We start from the raw sequence: 17,003 nt of genomic DNA on the forward strand, positions 1-17,003 counted from the left end.
AAGTTGGACGCTTAACTGACTGAGCCATCCGGCCGCCCTTCAAATGAGGTTTTAATACATCGTCGTTTTCTTACACCACAAGTGAAATGCTTTTATTCTGTTTCAGTTTTCTTCTGCCTCACTAAGTGGCTAGGAAACCCCTTTGTTACACCTAAAGCTGTAGAGTCTCAGTCAACAACAAAAAAGCATTCAGGACTCAAAATCTGTGTATATGTCAACTAAGAAATGGAATGGACTACATGATGAGCCCACAATTCTTGCTGGCGTCTCCAGTTTTAAGAGTCTGGACCCATCAGCCTGAAACGGCAAAGAACAGAATGACACAACATTTGGGGAGTGTTATGTTGGCTCTCCAACATTATTGGGGCTGCGGCACTCATGACACTGAATGGCTGCAGATAGTTTCATGACCTTGGTGTATGAGGACATCATGAGGCATACCCATTAATGCCACAGTGCTGACAGATAACACGAGATAGCATGGCCAGAGTTGGTATCATAGTGTGTGATAACCTAACGTCATATCAGTAATATACTGGGGAGTACCCACACGTGAGCCTAGAAGAATGTGGGTAAGAATGTGTCTCTGTTGCTCTGAAACCACTCAGAGCCGCCCTGTCCAGCTGGTTCTGACCTGCTGCCAGTGAAGAAGCATGCCAGCTGCCCTGTACCAAAGCACGACAGGAGAGAAAAGGTATCTCGTAATCCCACCAGTTTTTAGCCTCGCTATTCAACCACTAGGCTGGCATTTTTCCTCACTTTCCTTCTGGCCAGGACTGGAAAGAACAACAGCTTCCTAGAGTAGGAAAGCTGATTTCAGAGGGGACTCTGTGGGAAATTATTTACACTATCATCCACTAAATGCAGTGAATTTAGACCGTACTAAAGAACTATAACCCCCAAACAGATTTCATCTGAAAATTAAAACCGCAGCTTGCTTTTCTCCAGCTTCTTTCTCCTTTCAAAATGTAAAATAATAAGCAAAAAGATTAACATTTTAAAATCATGTGAGTTCCAATACACCTTCATTTCTATGCAAAATAAATCTTACATATCAAAATGGGAAAACTTGCCCAGAATAATAGAAGCGGGATCTTTCTCAGCATGTTTGAAGTCAGATAGAACATTGGCACAAACTTAACAGGGACATCTAAGGAATGATAATCTTTGTTTATTCATATTTAATTCTTAAAACTTTAAAAACACTTTTCTTTAAATAATTCTTAGTAGGTTCCATGCCCACTGTGGGACTTGAATTTACAATGCTGAGATATAAGAGTTATGTGCTCTACCAACTGAAATAGCAAGCCACCCCTAATTCTTAAACTTTTAAGATCACAAATAGGGGATTTTTCAAAATTTTCTTTACTTATTTATTTTTGAGTGAGAGAGAGGGCACATGAGTATGGAGCAGAGTGAGAGGGAGAGAGAAACCCAGAAGCTGTAGAGAAAGAAGGAGAGAGAGAGAGAGAGAGAGAGAGAGAGAAGAGCCCAGAGTGGGGCTAGAGCTCAACTGAAGTGGAGCTTGAACTCATGAACCGTGAGATCATGACCTCAGCCAAAGTTGAATGCTTAACCCACTGAGCTACCCAGGTGCCACCACAAATAGGTCTCTTAATATTTATCTGGCTGAATTCTGCCAGCATGGAAGGCTTAATCTCTTGTATAATAGCTCTACCCACCCTTCAAGACAAAAGACCATTTAATCAACTGAAATGCTAGTGGTACACAAAGCACATGAGTTTGTGTACTTCACAACAAGCCCTACACATTTTATGTGAGATTGGCCCTCGCCAAGGTCTGGGCTGGTTGCAACACTGAAGTCCATTTTTTAAAAGTCGCTCTTATATAAATACAATATAGGAGCAAAGTTAGTTCTCCATAGAGTACGTATAAAATGATTATGCAACCCACTGTCCAAAAAGTAATGCGTAACCACCAACAATGGACTCTGAATAGATGTCAGAACTGAGTAGAAGTGAACTTTTTTGTGGACAACGAAAGTAAGAAAATTTGCGCTTGAAAAAAAAATTCTGCATGAAGACAGTTGTTAAAGTGACAACCAGGATGAGGGGAAAATCACCACTTTCCAAGGTACAAAAATTACAGTGCCTTCTTCAAAGGCTGGATTAATGGTTTAACAGATAATTAACTTTATAGAAAGCACTAAAGAATAATTTTAGAATAATGTAAAGCTTTTTACTATTATTTCATTTTCATAACTGAAGTTCCATTATTCTCAAGACTACAGGAGTGTTTAAGGTAAACCAGTGTATGAAATGTATAAGGCTTAAATTTTACAAATTTTGAGAAAGCAACCACTTGAATAATCAAAGAGGATTTTATTTATTTATTTATTTATTTTTTATTATTTTAGAGAGAGAGAAAGAGGGGGAGAGAGAGAGAGAGAGGGAAGAGAGAAGAGAGAGAGAGAGAGAGAGTAGAGAGAGGAGAGAGAGAGAATCTTAAGCAGACTCCACACTTAGCATGGAGCCTGATGTAGGGCTCAATCCCATGACCCTGGGATCATGACCTGAGCCAAAATCAACCAACTGAGCCACCCAAGTGCCCTGGTCATAGAGGATGTTTTTATGGAAAGCTAGGGATTGTGTATTCTGATGTAAAGAAACACAAAAATTATATAGAATTTCTCCATATGCTGCAAGAATATATGCAGAATTAAAGTTCACATACAGTACAAACTTCTATTTTCTGCGTTAAAAATTATGTACCTTGAAATTTTAGAGTACAAAGGTCAAATATAACAAGGCAAATACAGTCTGACCTTGTAATAATCACTTGTTTAATACTAAGAGTAAAATAAAAACAATCAAAAAAATATTAAAATCTACAGCATATGTTTGTGTTTAATATCTCAAATAAGTGTTGACCAATCTGCCTAATCATTCCATCTATTAATAATGAACATGGCTGACTTCAATGCAGTTTATAATAACCACTTTTCAGCTTAATTTATTGTTGCAATCCTAAACATCATTCTAGGGTGCAACTTTGTGAGCCTGAGTTATTAGAATACCTCTCATATTCTGTTGAAGAATAAAGTTGCCACATTTGTGTTTAACTCTTATTTAAAAAATTTCAAAAAGTCAATATACTAGAAAAACAATTATTTTTAAAGAGTGTGTTTTTGCAACAATAGATATATATTTTTGAGAGAGAGACAGAGACAGAGTGCAAGCAGGGGAGGGGCAGAAAGAGGGAGTCACAGAATCCTAAGCAGGCTCCAGGCTCCAAGATGTCAGCACAGAGCCCGAAGCAGGGCTCGAACCCATGAAATGAACCCTGAGATCATGACCTGAGCTAAAGTCAGATGCTTAACTGAGCCAGCCAGGTGCCCAGATATATGTACTTTTAATTAAAAGGAGATTTTATAATGTGCTTGCAAATATTAGTAAGTAGTTATCGAAAAACCTGTCCGACAGAAAATAATTCTGATCAGGGCAAAAAATGATCTGATACTTGTTACGTACGTAGTAATCGTATTTTATTAAATAAAGACATATAGCTCCAGGTAAGCAAGTCCGAACGGGTGTCTTATTAGAAATCTCACTTAAGCCCCAAATACAGGTTGGACCATATAAACAAATGATGGGAACAGCTGTGCATGGTGATGAACCCCCTGACTCAGTATGAAATGACGGGTGTCACGGGCAATCTCTACAAGATATCTGTAGTTGGCTGGCCTTTCACCAAACTGGGTTGAGTCTCTGAGGCTATCCAGTACATCTGTCACTCCATTTATACCTGACCCAGTTCTCACATCTCTCCATGATGAAAGAGTATTTATAAAATGCCACATCAAGGAGATGCACTTGTTAAGTATTTAGACTCATCAGTCTTCTCCTGATGGCGTGCTGGCAAAAGCATTCCCAAAAGGGCACCAGTGGGGCTTTTCATGATTCCTTTGTTTCCACTTTGTTATGGGAATAACCCTGTTTCTCACTAAGCTGTGTGGTACTGCCATGCAGTGTTACAAGAAGCTCCAAACTCTTAAGATGTCGGGTCTCCTGCAGGAAATAAGGTAAAGTGATTATTCCTACTGACAGGGAGGCAGGGTATGCTGGGAAACTGGTTATCTCCAGGAAAAAAAAAAAGTGTAATTTATAATATGCAGTTATTTCCATCATGTAAATACTCCTGCCGTTGGTGTTTCAAGCTACCGGTGGTTGTAGCTTATAAAATTCCTGTACACTTTAATCTTTTACAGGCTAACAGGAGTCATCCACGCCACACCAGTGAGAGGGAAGAAGGGCACAAGTTACTAGTATCACTAGTAACAGTTATGTAGGAAGAGAGTAAGACCTTCCTAATTTGCTTCGCCTTGAAAGCTGAATGTTTACAGTTGCTCGGTGGAAATACACATTGGGGTTCCTTCACACTTTGCGTGAAAGATAGAGATAAGGATGGCTTTCCCTTTCAGTTTCTTATTCCTTCCCAATCTCCTACATCTGCAAAGTCTGGGGGGCGTGAATTGCTACTAGAAAAAGCTATCTCTTGAAGTGCAGTCCATGATCCATTGGGCCAGCATACCTGCGAGTTGGGACCCACTCCAGACCTTGGTCTCTGAATCCGCATTTAGCAAATGCCTCAGTGACTTGAATGGACATTAATGTTTGAGAAAGCGGTGTGATCAACTCTGTATCATTTGTGAGCAGTTGAAATGTCAAAGCCAGGTCTATAAGATTTAATCACTTTCCAAAATGACCAGAGGGGAAGGATCAGTAAAAAGAAGCATAGGTTTTGGCTAATAAAAAGAAGTCCACAAATATTTGGGGAAAGAGGAATATGATGTATTTTAGTAGAGCTGTGAAACTCAAATATGCTGTATCTCAAAACTTAAATTTAGACTTAGCAATATATATTTCTTTGACAGTTTCAATACTCGTGCCTTAAATCCAATACCAAGATAATAATTAACTTACATCTAAGTCTATGAAAACTTCTACTTCTCCGAAATCTGAATGCAAGTGATGTTCTTGAAACATATCAGATCACCAGAAATATCAAAGCTATGGTTTTTATTTAGACAAAGACACAATGAAGGAAGCTTGAAATTTACTTCCTTCATAGCGCCTCTCCTTAAAGAAAGGGTTATATGCAGTTCTTGTTCTTGCAACAAAAAGGATGCTCTGGATAAGCGAGTTAGAGATTGGAGGATGGTCCTGTGGTTTCATACTCTTTCCTGGGAGAGACTGAGCATGTCCACCTTGCCACTGTAGCTGGTCTCTTGTCACAGAGCCCAGCAGGAAGGCTGGGCAGCCTCCAGCGGAGAACATGTGTTTCTGATTGCTACCCACCACTTGCAGTTTTGAAACAGGGCACCCGGGGAGAGCGAACTGCTTTTAGAAGAACTCAAAACAAAGCAAGGACGGCAGTTTTTCTCCATCCATCACTGCCTATATAGCAAATGTGCATAAGCAGTATTAAAAAATTGTTTTTAATGTTTAGTTTTTTTATAAAAAAATTTTTAACGTCTATTTATTATTGAGAGACAGCCCGATACAGAGCATGAGAGGGGCAGAGAGAGGGGGAAACACAGAATCCGAAGCAGGCTGCAGGCTCTGAGATGTCAGCACAGAGCCTGACAAGGGGCTCAAACCCACTAACCGTGAGACCATGACCTGAGCTGAAGTCGTACACTCAACTGACTGAGCCATCCAGGCGTCCCCTGCATACACAGTATTTAAAAAATATTTTGTGACTTCTCTTGAAACTATATTACAAATCAAATATCTGTTTTCACCTTATAAATGAATATTTACCATCTTTGTTTTAACATATGTTTTGTTTACTTATTCTTCTCAAACAGTACAAATGGTCAGTGGCTACCTACAAATGTGCAGTGAAGGGTTACAGCTGACATTAAGGTGAGACACAATGTTGCAGGCGAGCTTCTCTGCTCAGACAGATTTAACACTGGCGTGGATGCAGGTCTCAGAAGCACAGCCTAGGAGTCTGTGGCCAGGGAGAGCCTGCCCCTGTCCCCTCCCAGGAGACACCCAGTAGCGCCTGGAGGCAGTGTGAGTTGTCACAGCTGGGGGGGGGGAGGGTCACTGGCACCAGGTGGGAGGGATGGTGCTATGGAACATCCTAAAACGGACAGAATAGTACCAACAAAGAACGACTGGGCCCCAAACACTGATAATGCTGAGGCTGAGGCCGCCTGCCACAGTCCAAGCAAATACCAGAAGGTTTCACAGGGCATTGTAGTAATTGTGCCCAGTTCTGAGACTGGGGGCTAATAAGCAACAGTCACCGACACCTCAGAAATCTGGACTAACAACCGGCATTGAATTCCAGGACAGGGGCACCTGGGTGGCTCAGTTGGTTAAGCATCTGACTCTTGATTATCAGCTCAGGTCACGATCTCATGGTTCATGAGTTTGAGCCCTACATGGGGCTCTGCAATGACAGGGCAGAACCTGCTTAGGATTTTCTCTCTTCCTCTCTCTGCCCCTTCCCTGGTTGTGTACGTTCTCTCTCAAAATAAATACATAAACTTAAAAAAAAAAATTCCCGGGCTGCCTGGGTGGCTCAGTCATTTGAGCATCCAACTTTGGCTCGGGTCATGATCTCACAGCTCATGATCTCACACTTCTGGGGTCAAGCCCTGAGTCGGGCTCTGTGCTGACAGCTCAGAGTCTGGAGTTTGCTTCAGATTCTGTGTCTCCTGCTCTCTCTGCCCCTCCCCTGCTCACATTCTGTGTGTCTCTCAAAAATAAATAAACATTAAAAAAATTAAAAACAAAAATTCCAGAACAGATTTAGTCATGAGAGTGCCCAGCAAGGGCTTTCTATGCTTCTAGCATGAACCATGAGGAATTTGAGCCTGAATGCAAGAACACAAAATTTCTGTCCATGTTCTGTGATATTTTCATATTCTGTCTCAGAAACTATCACCAAGACTGTAAAAAATTCAAGAAAAAGACAGACAACCCTCTCTTCACAGTTAAATACCTGAACGGTTTTACCATTACAGTGCAGCTTTAACAAGCTTTCTGTTCAAAACTCCTTTTTACCATTTCAAGAGGCTCTTAATTTTTATTTATTTTTTTTAACATTTACTAATTATTTTTTTTAGTAAACTCTACACCTAATGTGGGGGCTTGAAATCACCACCCGAGATCAAGAGTCACATGCTCTTCAGAGTGCCAGCCAGGTGCCCTCGGGGTCTATTAAAATTTGGGCTTTATTGCTGTCTCGAAGGCTGAAGGGTTTTCCTGAGCATTCTTCTCACCTCACCTTGATTTCTCACACTTTCACCTTGATTTCTCACACTTTTACCAAAACGTAACAGGCCAGACGTTGGAAGGGTGGCTGGAAACCAGCAATGAATTTTGAGAAGGGCAAAATGGTTCATGGCTGAGAGAGGTGTTTAGGCTGTAACCCACCCTGCTTATAAAGTCCGGAAAGCATTTTTCTAGAAGGAGACTACAGATTACCGTTAACACCCACAATTCTGGTATCTGCCTGTAGAATCTGAGCCCCTCCCCAGGGAGGCATCGGGACGGGCTAAAAAGAAGTGTCTCTGGAAATGACATGATGTTTAAATGAATTTTTCTCTCACTTGCTGGATTTCTTTTATTAGGGTTGATTTTTTAAAAATGTTTATTTATTTTGAGAGAGAGAAAAGAGAGAGAACAAGGACAGAAGGAGAGGGAGTGAATTCCAAGTAGGCTCTCATGCTCAGTGTGGAGCCTGACATGGGGCTCAAACTCAGGAACTGATCATGACCTGAGCTGAAGTCAAGAGTCAGATGCTTAACCAACTGAGCCACCCGATGTGCCCCTTGATTTTTTTTTTCAGTTGCAAACTTCACGTTGTGTAGATATATGCAATAGTTGTATCTAGGCATTTGTATAGTTTTTGAATAGCAACTGATTTGGGGAAAAGCATGAGAAAAGATCAGGTTTCTGGGCTTTAACTGAACTGGAATGAAAATAATTTTTTATTTTTAATAGAATTAGACATGATCGCATTAAAATACTTTTGGCTGATTATATCCATTATTCTAACATTGAATCTTCTTTTTAAAAGTTTATTTATTTTTGACAGAGAGAGACAGAGAGAGAGGGGGCATGCATGAGTGGGGGAGGGGTCAAGAGAGGGAGAGAGAGAATCTCAAGCAGACTCCATGCTGGTAACGCAGGGCTCGAACTCACAAATAGTGAGATCATGACTCGAGCTGAAATCGAGAGTCGAATGCTTACCTGACTGAACCACCCAGGCACCCCTCTGACATTGAGTCTGTATACAAACAGTATAGGAATGGAAGATGGGGGCGCCTGGGTGGCTTAGTCGGTTAAGCGTCTGACTTTCGCTTAGGTCATGATCTCGCGGTTCGTGGGTTCGAGCCCCGCGTCGGGCTCTGTGCTGACTGCTGGCTCAGAGCCTGGAGCCTGTTTCAGTCTGTGACTCCCTCTCTCTCTGACCCTCCCCTGCTGACGCTGTCTCTCGCTCTCTCCTAGAAATAAATAAAACATTAAAAAAAAAAAATTAAAAAAAAAAAAAAGGAATGGAAGATGGAAAGTACTGGCCATGAGCACTCCTACTCATGTGAAATATCAAGCAAAATGAAGTTCAAAAATATTAATTTCCTATGTGGCTATGCAGATCTTTGTGAATATACTAAGGCCACTGAATTCTTTACTTTGTGTTTATATAAATCATACCTCAATAAATTTGTTATTAAAAAATAGAAAATTATGTATGTAGACATGCGATTTTTGTGACTCTGTTCCTCACTGTCACATTTTAAGCAAACAACCTGATTGGGCTCTCTGAATCGGGACCCTCAAGCTGCATGGAAAGAAGGGGTCAATGCCATGCTTCACTCCATCTCTATCAAAGTGTATATCAAATACCTCAAAATCAATGGCTGCCATGCCATGGGCACAAAATAACAGGCTGCCACTTGTCACATCTATGGCCCAGTGGTCACACGAGTTCTCTCGACATCATTAGGAAGGATGCTACGTTCTGGGCCAGAAACAGGGGTGCACCTTGCTGGCCCTTAGTCATTAACACTGACGTAAATGCTTCCAGGAAAGGGAGGGGCCATCATCCCTTTGCCTTGTTCCCAAATACAAACTGGGACTTTATCTTCATTTTTGGGCAGCACGCTGTTATGAGGCGTCCAACAGGAGTATGTGCACACGTTTTTCACGTTTGCCAGGTAAGCTCAGTTTCCCCCCAAATTCTGTGGGAAGTTAAATGTGAATGATAAGCAAGAATCCCGTTCGGGAATTACAGGCGTGCCCCGCCCATTACAGACAGGTAACACTGGAGATGTGAGAATTGGGCAGAGGTTTGTTTCCTCCACCTCTGGGATCAGGGCAAGCCATTCTGACTGATTTATGAGAGTTCTTGAATTCCTTCTACTTGGTGCTCCACAAACTGGCAAATCTCTATTCCTCTTTCAAAATCACTCAAATGTCGACTTCTCATCAATGCCTTAGTTAAAACTGCCGTCTGCGGGCTCAGCACGTCCCTTTCTCTGTGCAGCCGAAGTTCCCTAACATGCCAGGTTGGAGACTCGTGTCTCTCCCCAGGAGGGTGTGAGCAGGTGTGGATGGAGGGCACCAGAGTCACAGCCCTGTGTCCTCAGGAACCAGTGCAGCGCCCCGTACCTAAGAGAGTCTGGCTGATGTTGGTGCAACATACAGCAGTAAATCACATGGTGCTACTCCCGGGCTAATGGCTGCCAGGGGGAGAAGAAAAATTACATAATTCCGTAGTGTTCAGTCATCCAGCCCAAGGCAAGCAATATTAGATCAAACTTTTTAGCTTCATCATCGTATGCGATGCTTAAAGAGCTACCTGTATCTGTGTCTTGGTCCATTTAATTGATGAACTTCCAAGAGGTTCAAGATCCCCGCAAAAAGTGAAACATTATCTTGAAATGCAGTAGCATTTAATAGTATTTGGGTTTAATTTTCAGCTAGACATACAACTGAACTGCAGGTATTTTAATATACAGTGTATATTCCTAAAAAAAGGTTTTAAATGGGCATGTGGGTGGCTCAGTCGGTTAAGTGCCCAACACTCGATCTCAGCTCAGGACATGATCTCATGGTTTGTGGGTTCAAGCCCTGCATTAAGCTCGGTGCTCACAGCACGGAGGCTGCTTGGGATTCTCTCTCTCTCTCTCTCTCTCTCTCTCTCTCTCCCCTCCACACTTGCTCTCTCACTCTCCCAAAATAAATAAACAAAACCAAAAAAATTTTAACCAAAAATCTGTGTGTAAGTTGTCCATTACTCTTAACGTATGTCTATAAATACCACCTCTATTATACTGATGTGGATATATCACATTATGTTTTTTATAATAAAAAACAATTTGTTTACTTTTGGCATTCCTAATTAGTAGTAAACATCAATTCTCTGAGACATCAGAATAATGCTTAGAACCATAACAACTATAGCTCTTGGGTTAACTGAACACTGCCTACCAGGAACTGTGCTAAATGTTTTTCATAGATTATATTTCACTTAATCCTCACAAAACAATTAAAATTAAGTACACAAGGAGGGGGACTTACAGGTTATTTGACTGATACAAACCCACATGGTTAGGTTGTAGAGCCAGGATTTGATTCTGGGCAGCCTATGCTATTTTGATTTTTTTCTTTTAAGTTTTATCTATTTTAAGACACAGAGAGAAAAACAGAGAGAGAGAGAGAGAGAGACAGAGAGAGAGTGAGTGTGCGCACGCCTGCGCAAGTGTGAGCAGGTGAGGGGCAGAGAGAGAGAGGGAGAGAGAGAAACCGAAGCTGGTTCCCCACTATCAGTGTAGAGCCCGATGCCAGGCTCAAACTCATGAACTGTGAGATCATGACCTGAGCTGAAACCAAGAGATGCATAACTGACTGAGCCACCCAGGGGCCCAAAGGCAGCCTGTGTTTCTAAAAGAACCCAAATACTTACAATGTGCCAGGCATTATGGTAAATGCTTAACATGGATTATCCAAAGTAATTTGTTCAACACACATGATATGTTCTATTAGCATCTATACCATACCCATGAAAAAAGACTCAACCAATGTCACTTAACAGCCCGAGGCCATAAAATATTAAAAAGTCCCTAAACTTAGAAACTTAATAAAAGAGTAGTCTGCCTCTAAACTTAATAAAACTACCTTCATGAAAGTATTTGAAATATACAAACTCCCTAATACTTTTCTAATGACCAGTATCTGGGGTTTTCTAGAAGGACCTAGATAGTGAACACTTCCAGCGTAGCGGGCCATATGGTGTCTTCTTACAACTACTCAACTCTGCCTCCACAGCATGAAAGCAGCCACAGACAGTAGGTAACCAAAGGGGACTGGCTGTGCCCTAAGAAAACCTTCGTATTAGGGAACAGGTGACTGGCCATATGGTCCCGTGGCCATAGTTTGCTGACCTCTGATGCTTAGTATTAGTTGTAAGTGTTTTTTGTTATTTTAAAAATATTTTTATGTTTATTTATTTACAGAGAGAGAAAGAGAGAATGAGGGGAGGGGCAGAGAGAGGGAGGGAGAGTGAGAATCTCAATATTTTACATGGAGGAATATAGGACTATAGAAAAGGGTTCCACGCCAACCAGGGAGTACAGGTTAAACTGAACTCGTATTTGTAAACAAAAGGAAAAAGAAAAAAAATTTTTGACATTAATGTAGTAGAAATACCCTGGTATGTTTGGATCTAAATGCTGGCTTCACACCTCTCAGCTTTGTGACCATTGACAATTAAAACAAATTTTTCTCTAGGCTTTAGTTGCCTTAGCTGTAAATGGACCATAGAGCAGAGTCACAAGGCTTAAAAGATAGAAACAATTGCTTTTTAAAAGTTTTTTTCATTTATTTGGAAAGAGAATGTGTGGGGGGAAGCAGCAGAGAAAGAGTCCCAAGCAAGCTCCACGCCCTGTCAGGGCAGAGCCTGATGTGGCGCTCGTGAGATCATGACCTGAGCTGAAATCTAGAGTCGGACTGAGCCACATTCAGGGGCCCCTGTAATACCAATGTTTAATCACAGTTTAGAACCCATGGTTGAATCAGAAAGTGCCCTGACATCTTCGGTTCATGAAGTGTTATCCCTTCTCAAATCAAAGAAAATTAGGAGCCAGAGTCTAAATATACTGTCATTTTACTCAAACTGATATTGGCTTAATCTACCAGATCCAAGTTTTCCTTAAGTACCTAAACCAATAAATGCTAAAGCCAGATGGATATAGTAGCATGCTCGCTTTTTCCTCTGGAATTGGTAACAGAGTTAGAACTGACATCTCCCACTTCAGGATCATCGATTCTAGTACAATACAGCTGCAAATTTTATGACCATGTCGAAGCGTCCTATACTTTCCTTCCCTCTACCTATTTCTTTCAAATTTAAACAGGTTACAAAGGGATTGAGTTTTTGTTACAAAGCACATTAAGGGATTGTATTAGTAGCAATATGTTGGTAATGAAGAAACAATTTTCTTATTAAGTATGGTTGTAAATCACATTTTCTCTCGGGCACTGAAACATTAACAGTGAAAACTAGATTGTGAGCCTCTTTTCAATATCTCTTCCTTGCAAGTCACTTGTGATTTTTATTTTCAGCACACTAGCAGGGCTACTTGTAAATAAGTAGAATTTTTTTTTTAATTTTTTGGTTTTTATTTATTTTTGAGACAAAGAGACACAGCACAAGTTGGGGAGGGGCAGAGAATGAGGGAGACACAGAATCTGAAACAGGCTCCAGGCTCTGAGGGGTCAGCACAGAACCTGATGTGGGTTCACCCATGAACCGTGAGATCATGACCTGAGCTGAAGTCGGACGCTTAACCAACTAAGCCACCCAGGCGCCCCAAGTAGAGTTTTTTAAAGTCATCAATCACGTATGGCATTGCTGCAGTTCTTTATCAGGGAAGACCTGTAATTCATGTCCGCCAGTGACCAGGAGGGAAAGAGCTCGATGCAGCTGACCCATTTAATATTCCCACTTAAACTTCTACTTCTTTATTGGAGTGAGCTGGGAATTCACAAAACTCTCTGACATGGACCCAATATACCATAACATGTTTCTTTCCCTGAAAGATTTGCCTCAAGTACACTTTCATCCATTTCGGATGTCTTACATGGGATGAATGGATTTCCATTCAAAGCTCTTCTATTTCTAGCACTGACAGTTGGTAGCTCTAAATGACCACGCTGTGTTTTTAGAATGTCACTGTTACTGCTTTTCTTGCCATCAACATTATTAACTTGTTATCTTTAAAGGTTAGCTTTAAAAAAAAGTTTCTTGCTTGGAGATTTAAAAAGAATCTTTCAATTGCCTTTGTCTTTCTACAGAAAATATTACAACTTACATCCCTCTATGATTGATCTTGGCTAATAATGCTACATTGAGAGAAAAACTCAAGCAAAAGAAACTGGACTTGTTCAGAACATAACAAGACCGTATTACCTCAAGAGAATTCTTTTGCTTATTCAGAACATAACAAGACTACATTATCCCAAGGAAATTGTTGGTTTGGAGTATCGGCATAAGTTTATATGGTATTTTCTCATTATACAGCATAAACTGTGTTACTTACTCCCTGTTCCCCCATCTCCTCACAGCAGTAACATCACAACAAAATCTCTTCACTGTTTTTACCAGAAAATTCCTCTGCACACGGTAGGAAGTGATTGCGGTCAGCTTATGCTCATACTTGCCAGTCTGGCATGGAAGGTCTCCACATTTTAGCCCCAACCTAATGTCCTGTGACTCTCTTATCTAAGACACATGCTCTAGTTTAAATTGAACTGTCCTCATCTCCCAAACATGCCATGTACCCTCCCAGGGCAAATCTGTTCTGCTATCCTGACTGACTCTAAAGTACCCTAAAATAAAATCCCTAGGTAGATCTGCCATGAGCCTTTCCACTTCCATCTCTTTCTGTAGACCCTTCTCTGATCAATCTCTTACTCTTTGATGTGGGCCCTGGGCTCATAGTTTTTAGCACAGATGACTCTGTGTTTCTTTGATGTAAATTTCCTGTAAGATTTTAACATCCATGAGGGTTGGCTCTCTTGTGTGTCCTTATCCTATGATCCACGAAGGCCAGCAAAACGGCTTGTACCAAAAAGGCACCCCTAAAACGAATGATGAATAAATGGACATGATTATGTAAATAGCTAATAGCCTGGCGGAGACCATGAGAATATCAGAGTCACTGCAGAATACTAACTGCTGTAATCTGTAGTCACACATCTTTTAGGTTTCAAGAGAAGCTCTGAAAAAATCCCAATTTTCCTTCCTAGGAAAAGAGAAGCTAACAAGTTCATTTAGCCAGATCTGCCACAGATGGTCTTAAGAGGCACGTGAAGAACATTCTGGGAAAGGATGCCTGGAGTATTGAGAAAGCAGGGGCTTTTTTAAAAATATAAATCTACCCACAGAAGCCCTTATGGGCTAAATGCAGTAAGAAGTTACCATTAGGCAGGAAATGATAAAGTTAAACAATCTATCTTCTGCTATATTTTTTAAAGACTATGTGACTCTTTCAATGTATTTTAAGTGAACTCTGTTTTATTAAAAAAAATCTTTTTAATGCTTATTTAGTTTTGAGAGAGACAGAGTGTGAGTGGGGAAAGGGCAGAGAGAGAGGGAGACACAGAATCCAAAGCAGGCTCCAGGTTCTGAGCTGTTAGCACAGAGCCAGACGCAGGGCTCAAACTCGTGAACCCCAAGATCATGACCAGGGCTGAAGCTGGTGCTTAACAGGTTGAGCCATCCAGGCACCCCAGAATAATCTCAGTCTTAAAAGCTGTAAGGTAAAGAAACCCAGAGCCTCAAAAACACTATTTTAAGTGAAAGAAGCCAGACACAAAAGAGCATGTATGATTGCACTAACATAAAATGTCTAGAAAAAGCAAATCTGTAGAGACGTAAAGCAGAATGGCTGTTGCTTGGGGCTGGCGGTGAGAGCAAGGATTAACTGCGTGTGAGGGTCTTATCGGGATGATGACAATGTTCTAAGACTGGATTATGAGGGTGGTTGCTTAATTTGGTAAATTTATTAAAGCCACTGAATTATACACGCATATACTTAAAATGAGTGAATTTTATATATCAATTATACCTCAGTGAAGGTGCAGTGAAAGGAAAAAGATATTACAGTGGTCATTAGGAATCTACTTAAGGCAGAGAAAGTAACCCATTTTAAGCTCCAATTTAACACCAGAGCTGAACTCATTTTTTCCTTAATAAAAAGCAAGAGGAAAACTTAAAATATTGTAGCATTTGTGGCAGACATTAAAAGTATCTGAATACATTAAAACTCCATCCATCCATATTCGCCAGATCCCATTCTAGGACCATCTTTCACTATTTGCAAAACAAATGCATCACCTTTAAGAAACACAAGCCTACAATTCGCTAGTTGCTATAACAGCACTTGGTTGTCTAGCGTAAATGCAACACTTGCTTTTATTTCAGGGAGACCAAAAAGGAAGTCTGTTAGTTTGTTCATGTCACAACATTCTTAACAGGAGCATTAATTAAATGGGAAAAAGGAAGTCTTAAGATATTAACACAACATCTACCTCTCAAAGAAAGCACTCTGCCACTTCCCCCAATAAAACACAAAAATCATCCAAGTTACATTTCACAGCAAAATGTATTGTGATTGATGACCCACCAAATGTTGTTCTTTAATGGAATTTAATTCCAACGGCTCACTCACCTAAGATTTATCTAGAAGTTTCTACAATGCAGGCACTCTGCATGATACTAAGTAAAAGCCAGTCCTTGCACTCAAGATGCTCATAGTTCATGCGGTGAAAGAGACAACAGGTAATAAGATCATACTAAATACCCACTGCCAGGGATGTACCAACGAGGTCACCCAACAGCCTCAGCCGAATGAGACTGCTCCACCTGGTCAGCTGGAGTTTTCTAGAACTTTCTAGAACGAGCTGGCCATGTACCAAGCAGAACAGTCCATATTATTGGGACTTCACATCATCTGAAATGAATTGTTGGACTGCTTGTTAAACCAAAGGGAGTTTCACAAGCGTTAAGACCTGTCACTGTGAATTTTATTTTTGGTTGGGGAAGGAAGTGGTGCTCGGCTGGGAAGCTGGTATGAGGCCTTCCTTCTCCCTGACGTTGGAAATCTAAGGGAACAGTGAATTACCTCGCACCACCTCTTCCACAGACTCTGTGGTGGTGGTGGTGGTCGTGGCAATGCTGGTGGTTCTCTCCGTGGCCTCTTCATAGGGTTCTTCCGCCTCTTCCTCTACCTCATCACCATCTTCATCATCCTCGTCATCCTCGGCTTCTTCTTCCTCCACATCAGCCACCTCCTCTTCCTCTGCTACTTCCACTACTTTGTCTTCACTGCAGCAGGAAATGGAAATAACAGTGATAGGCACTTAATAACAGTGATAGTCATTTAAACAAATTTCAGAAACGTTGGGAGGGTGGGAATCAACAACAAAGGATTTTGGTAATTTTAGCGGGAATGTGGTATCAAAGCAGACAACACACAAGGCTTGAAGCCAGCAGGTGTACGGAGGAATCCTAGCTCACTAGGTCTCCAGCGTTCTGACCCTTGGGCATAGCTCTTCTCAGTTTACATGGGTGCAAAAATGGTATACCATGATTCCAACTATATGCTATTCTAGAAAAGGCAAAATTATGGAGTGGTTCCTGGGGTCGGGGGTCGGGGTAAAGAAGGGAGGGATGAATAGGTAGGGCATAGGGGATTTTTAAGCAGTCTCTCTAAGATACTGTAGCAGTGAACACACGACACATGCATTTGTCAAAACCAACACAACTGTACAACACAGGAAGTGAACTCTAGTATAAACTATGCACTTTATCACTAATATATCAATATTGGATCAGAGGCATGATACTAATAAAAAATGTTAACAACAGAGGAAGCGTGGGGGTGAGCAGAAAGAAGGGAGGAGGGAGTTGTCTGTACTTGCTGCTCAAATTTTCTGTAACCCTAAAAGTGCTCTAAA

At 41.1% G+C, this 17,003-nt stretch overlaps 1 protein-coding gene across 6 annotated transcripts in view; it reads right to left on the reverse strand.

Annotated features, from left to right (window-relative positions):
- LOC120235132 (amyloid beta precursor protein) overlaps positions 1-17,003 on the reverse strand; it is a 272,417-nt gene that overhangs the window by 110,089 nt on the left and 145,325 nt on the right. For all 6 annotated transcript variants that reach the window (XM_039237295.1, XM_039237294.1, XM_039237293.1 and 3 more), the window contains exon 6: positions 16,169-16,371. In XM_039237295.1, coding sequence (XP_039093226.1) covers positions 16,169-16,371 — 203 coding nt within the window. The remainder of the gene's footprint in view (positions 1-16,168; positions 16,372-17,003) is intronic.

This window comes from Hyaena hyaena, unplaced genomic scaffold (assembly GCF_003009895.1).
Source record: "Hyaena hyaena isolate Hyena2069 unplaced genomic scaffold, ASM300989v1 scaffold_122, whole genome shotgun sequence".
Classification (NCBI taxonomy): domain Eukaryota; kingdom Metazoa; phylum Chordata; class Mammalia; order Carnivora; family Hyaenidae; genus Hyaena; species Hyaena hyaena.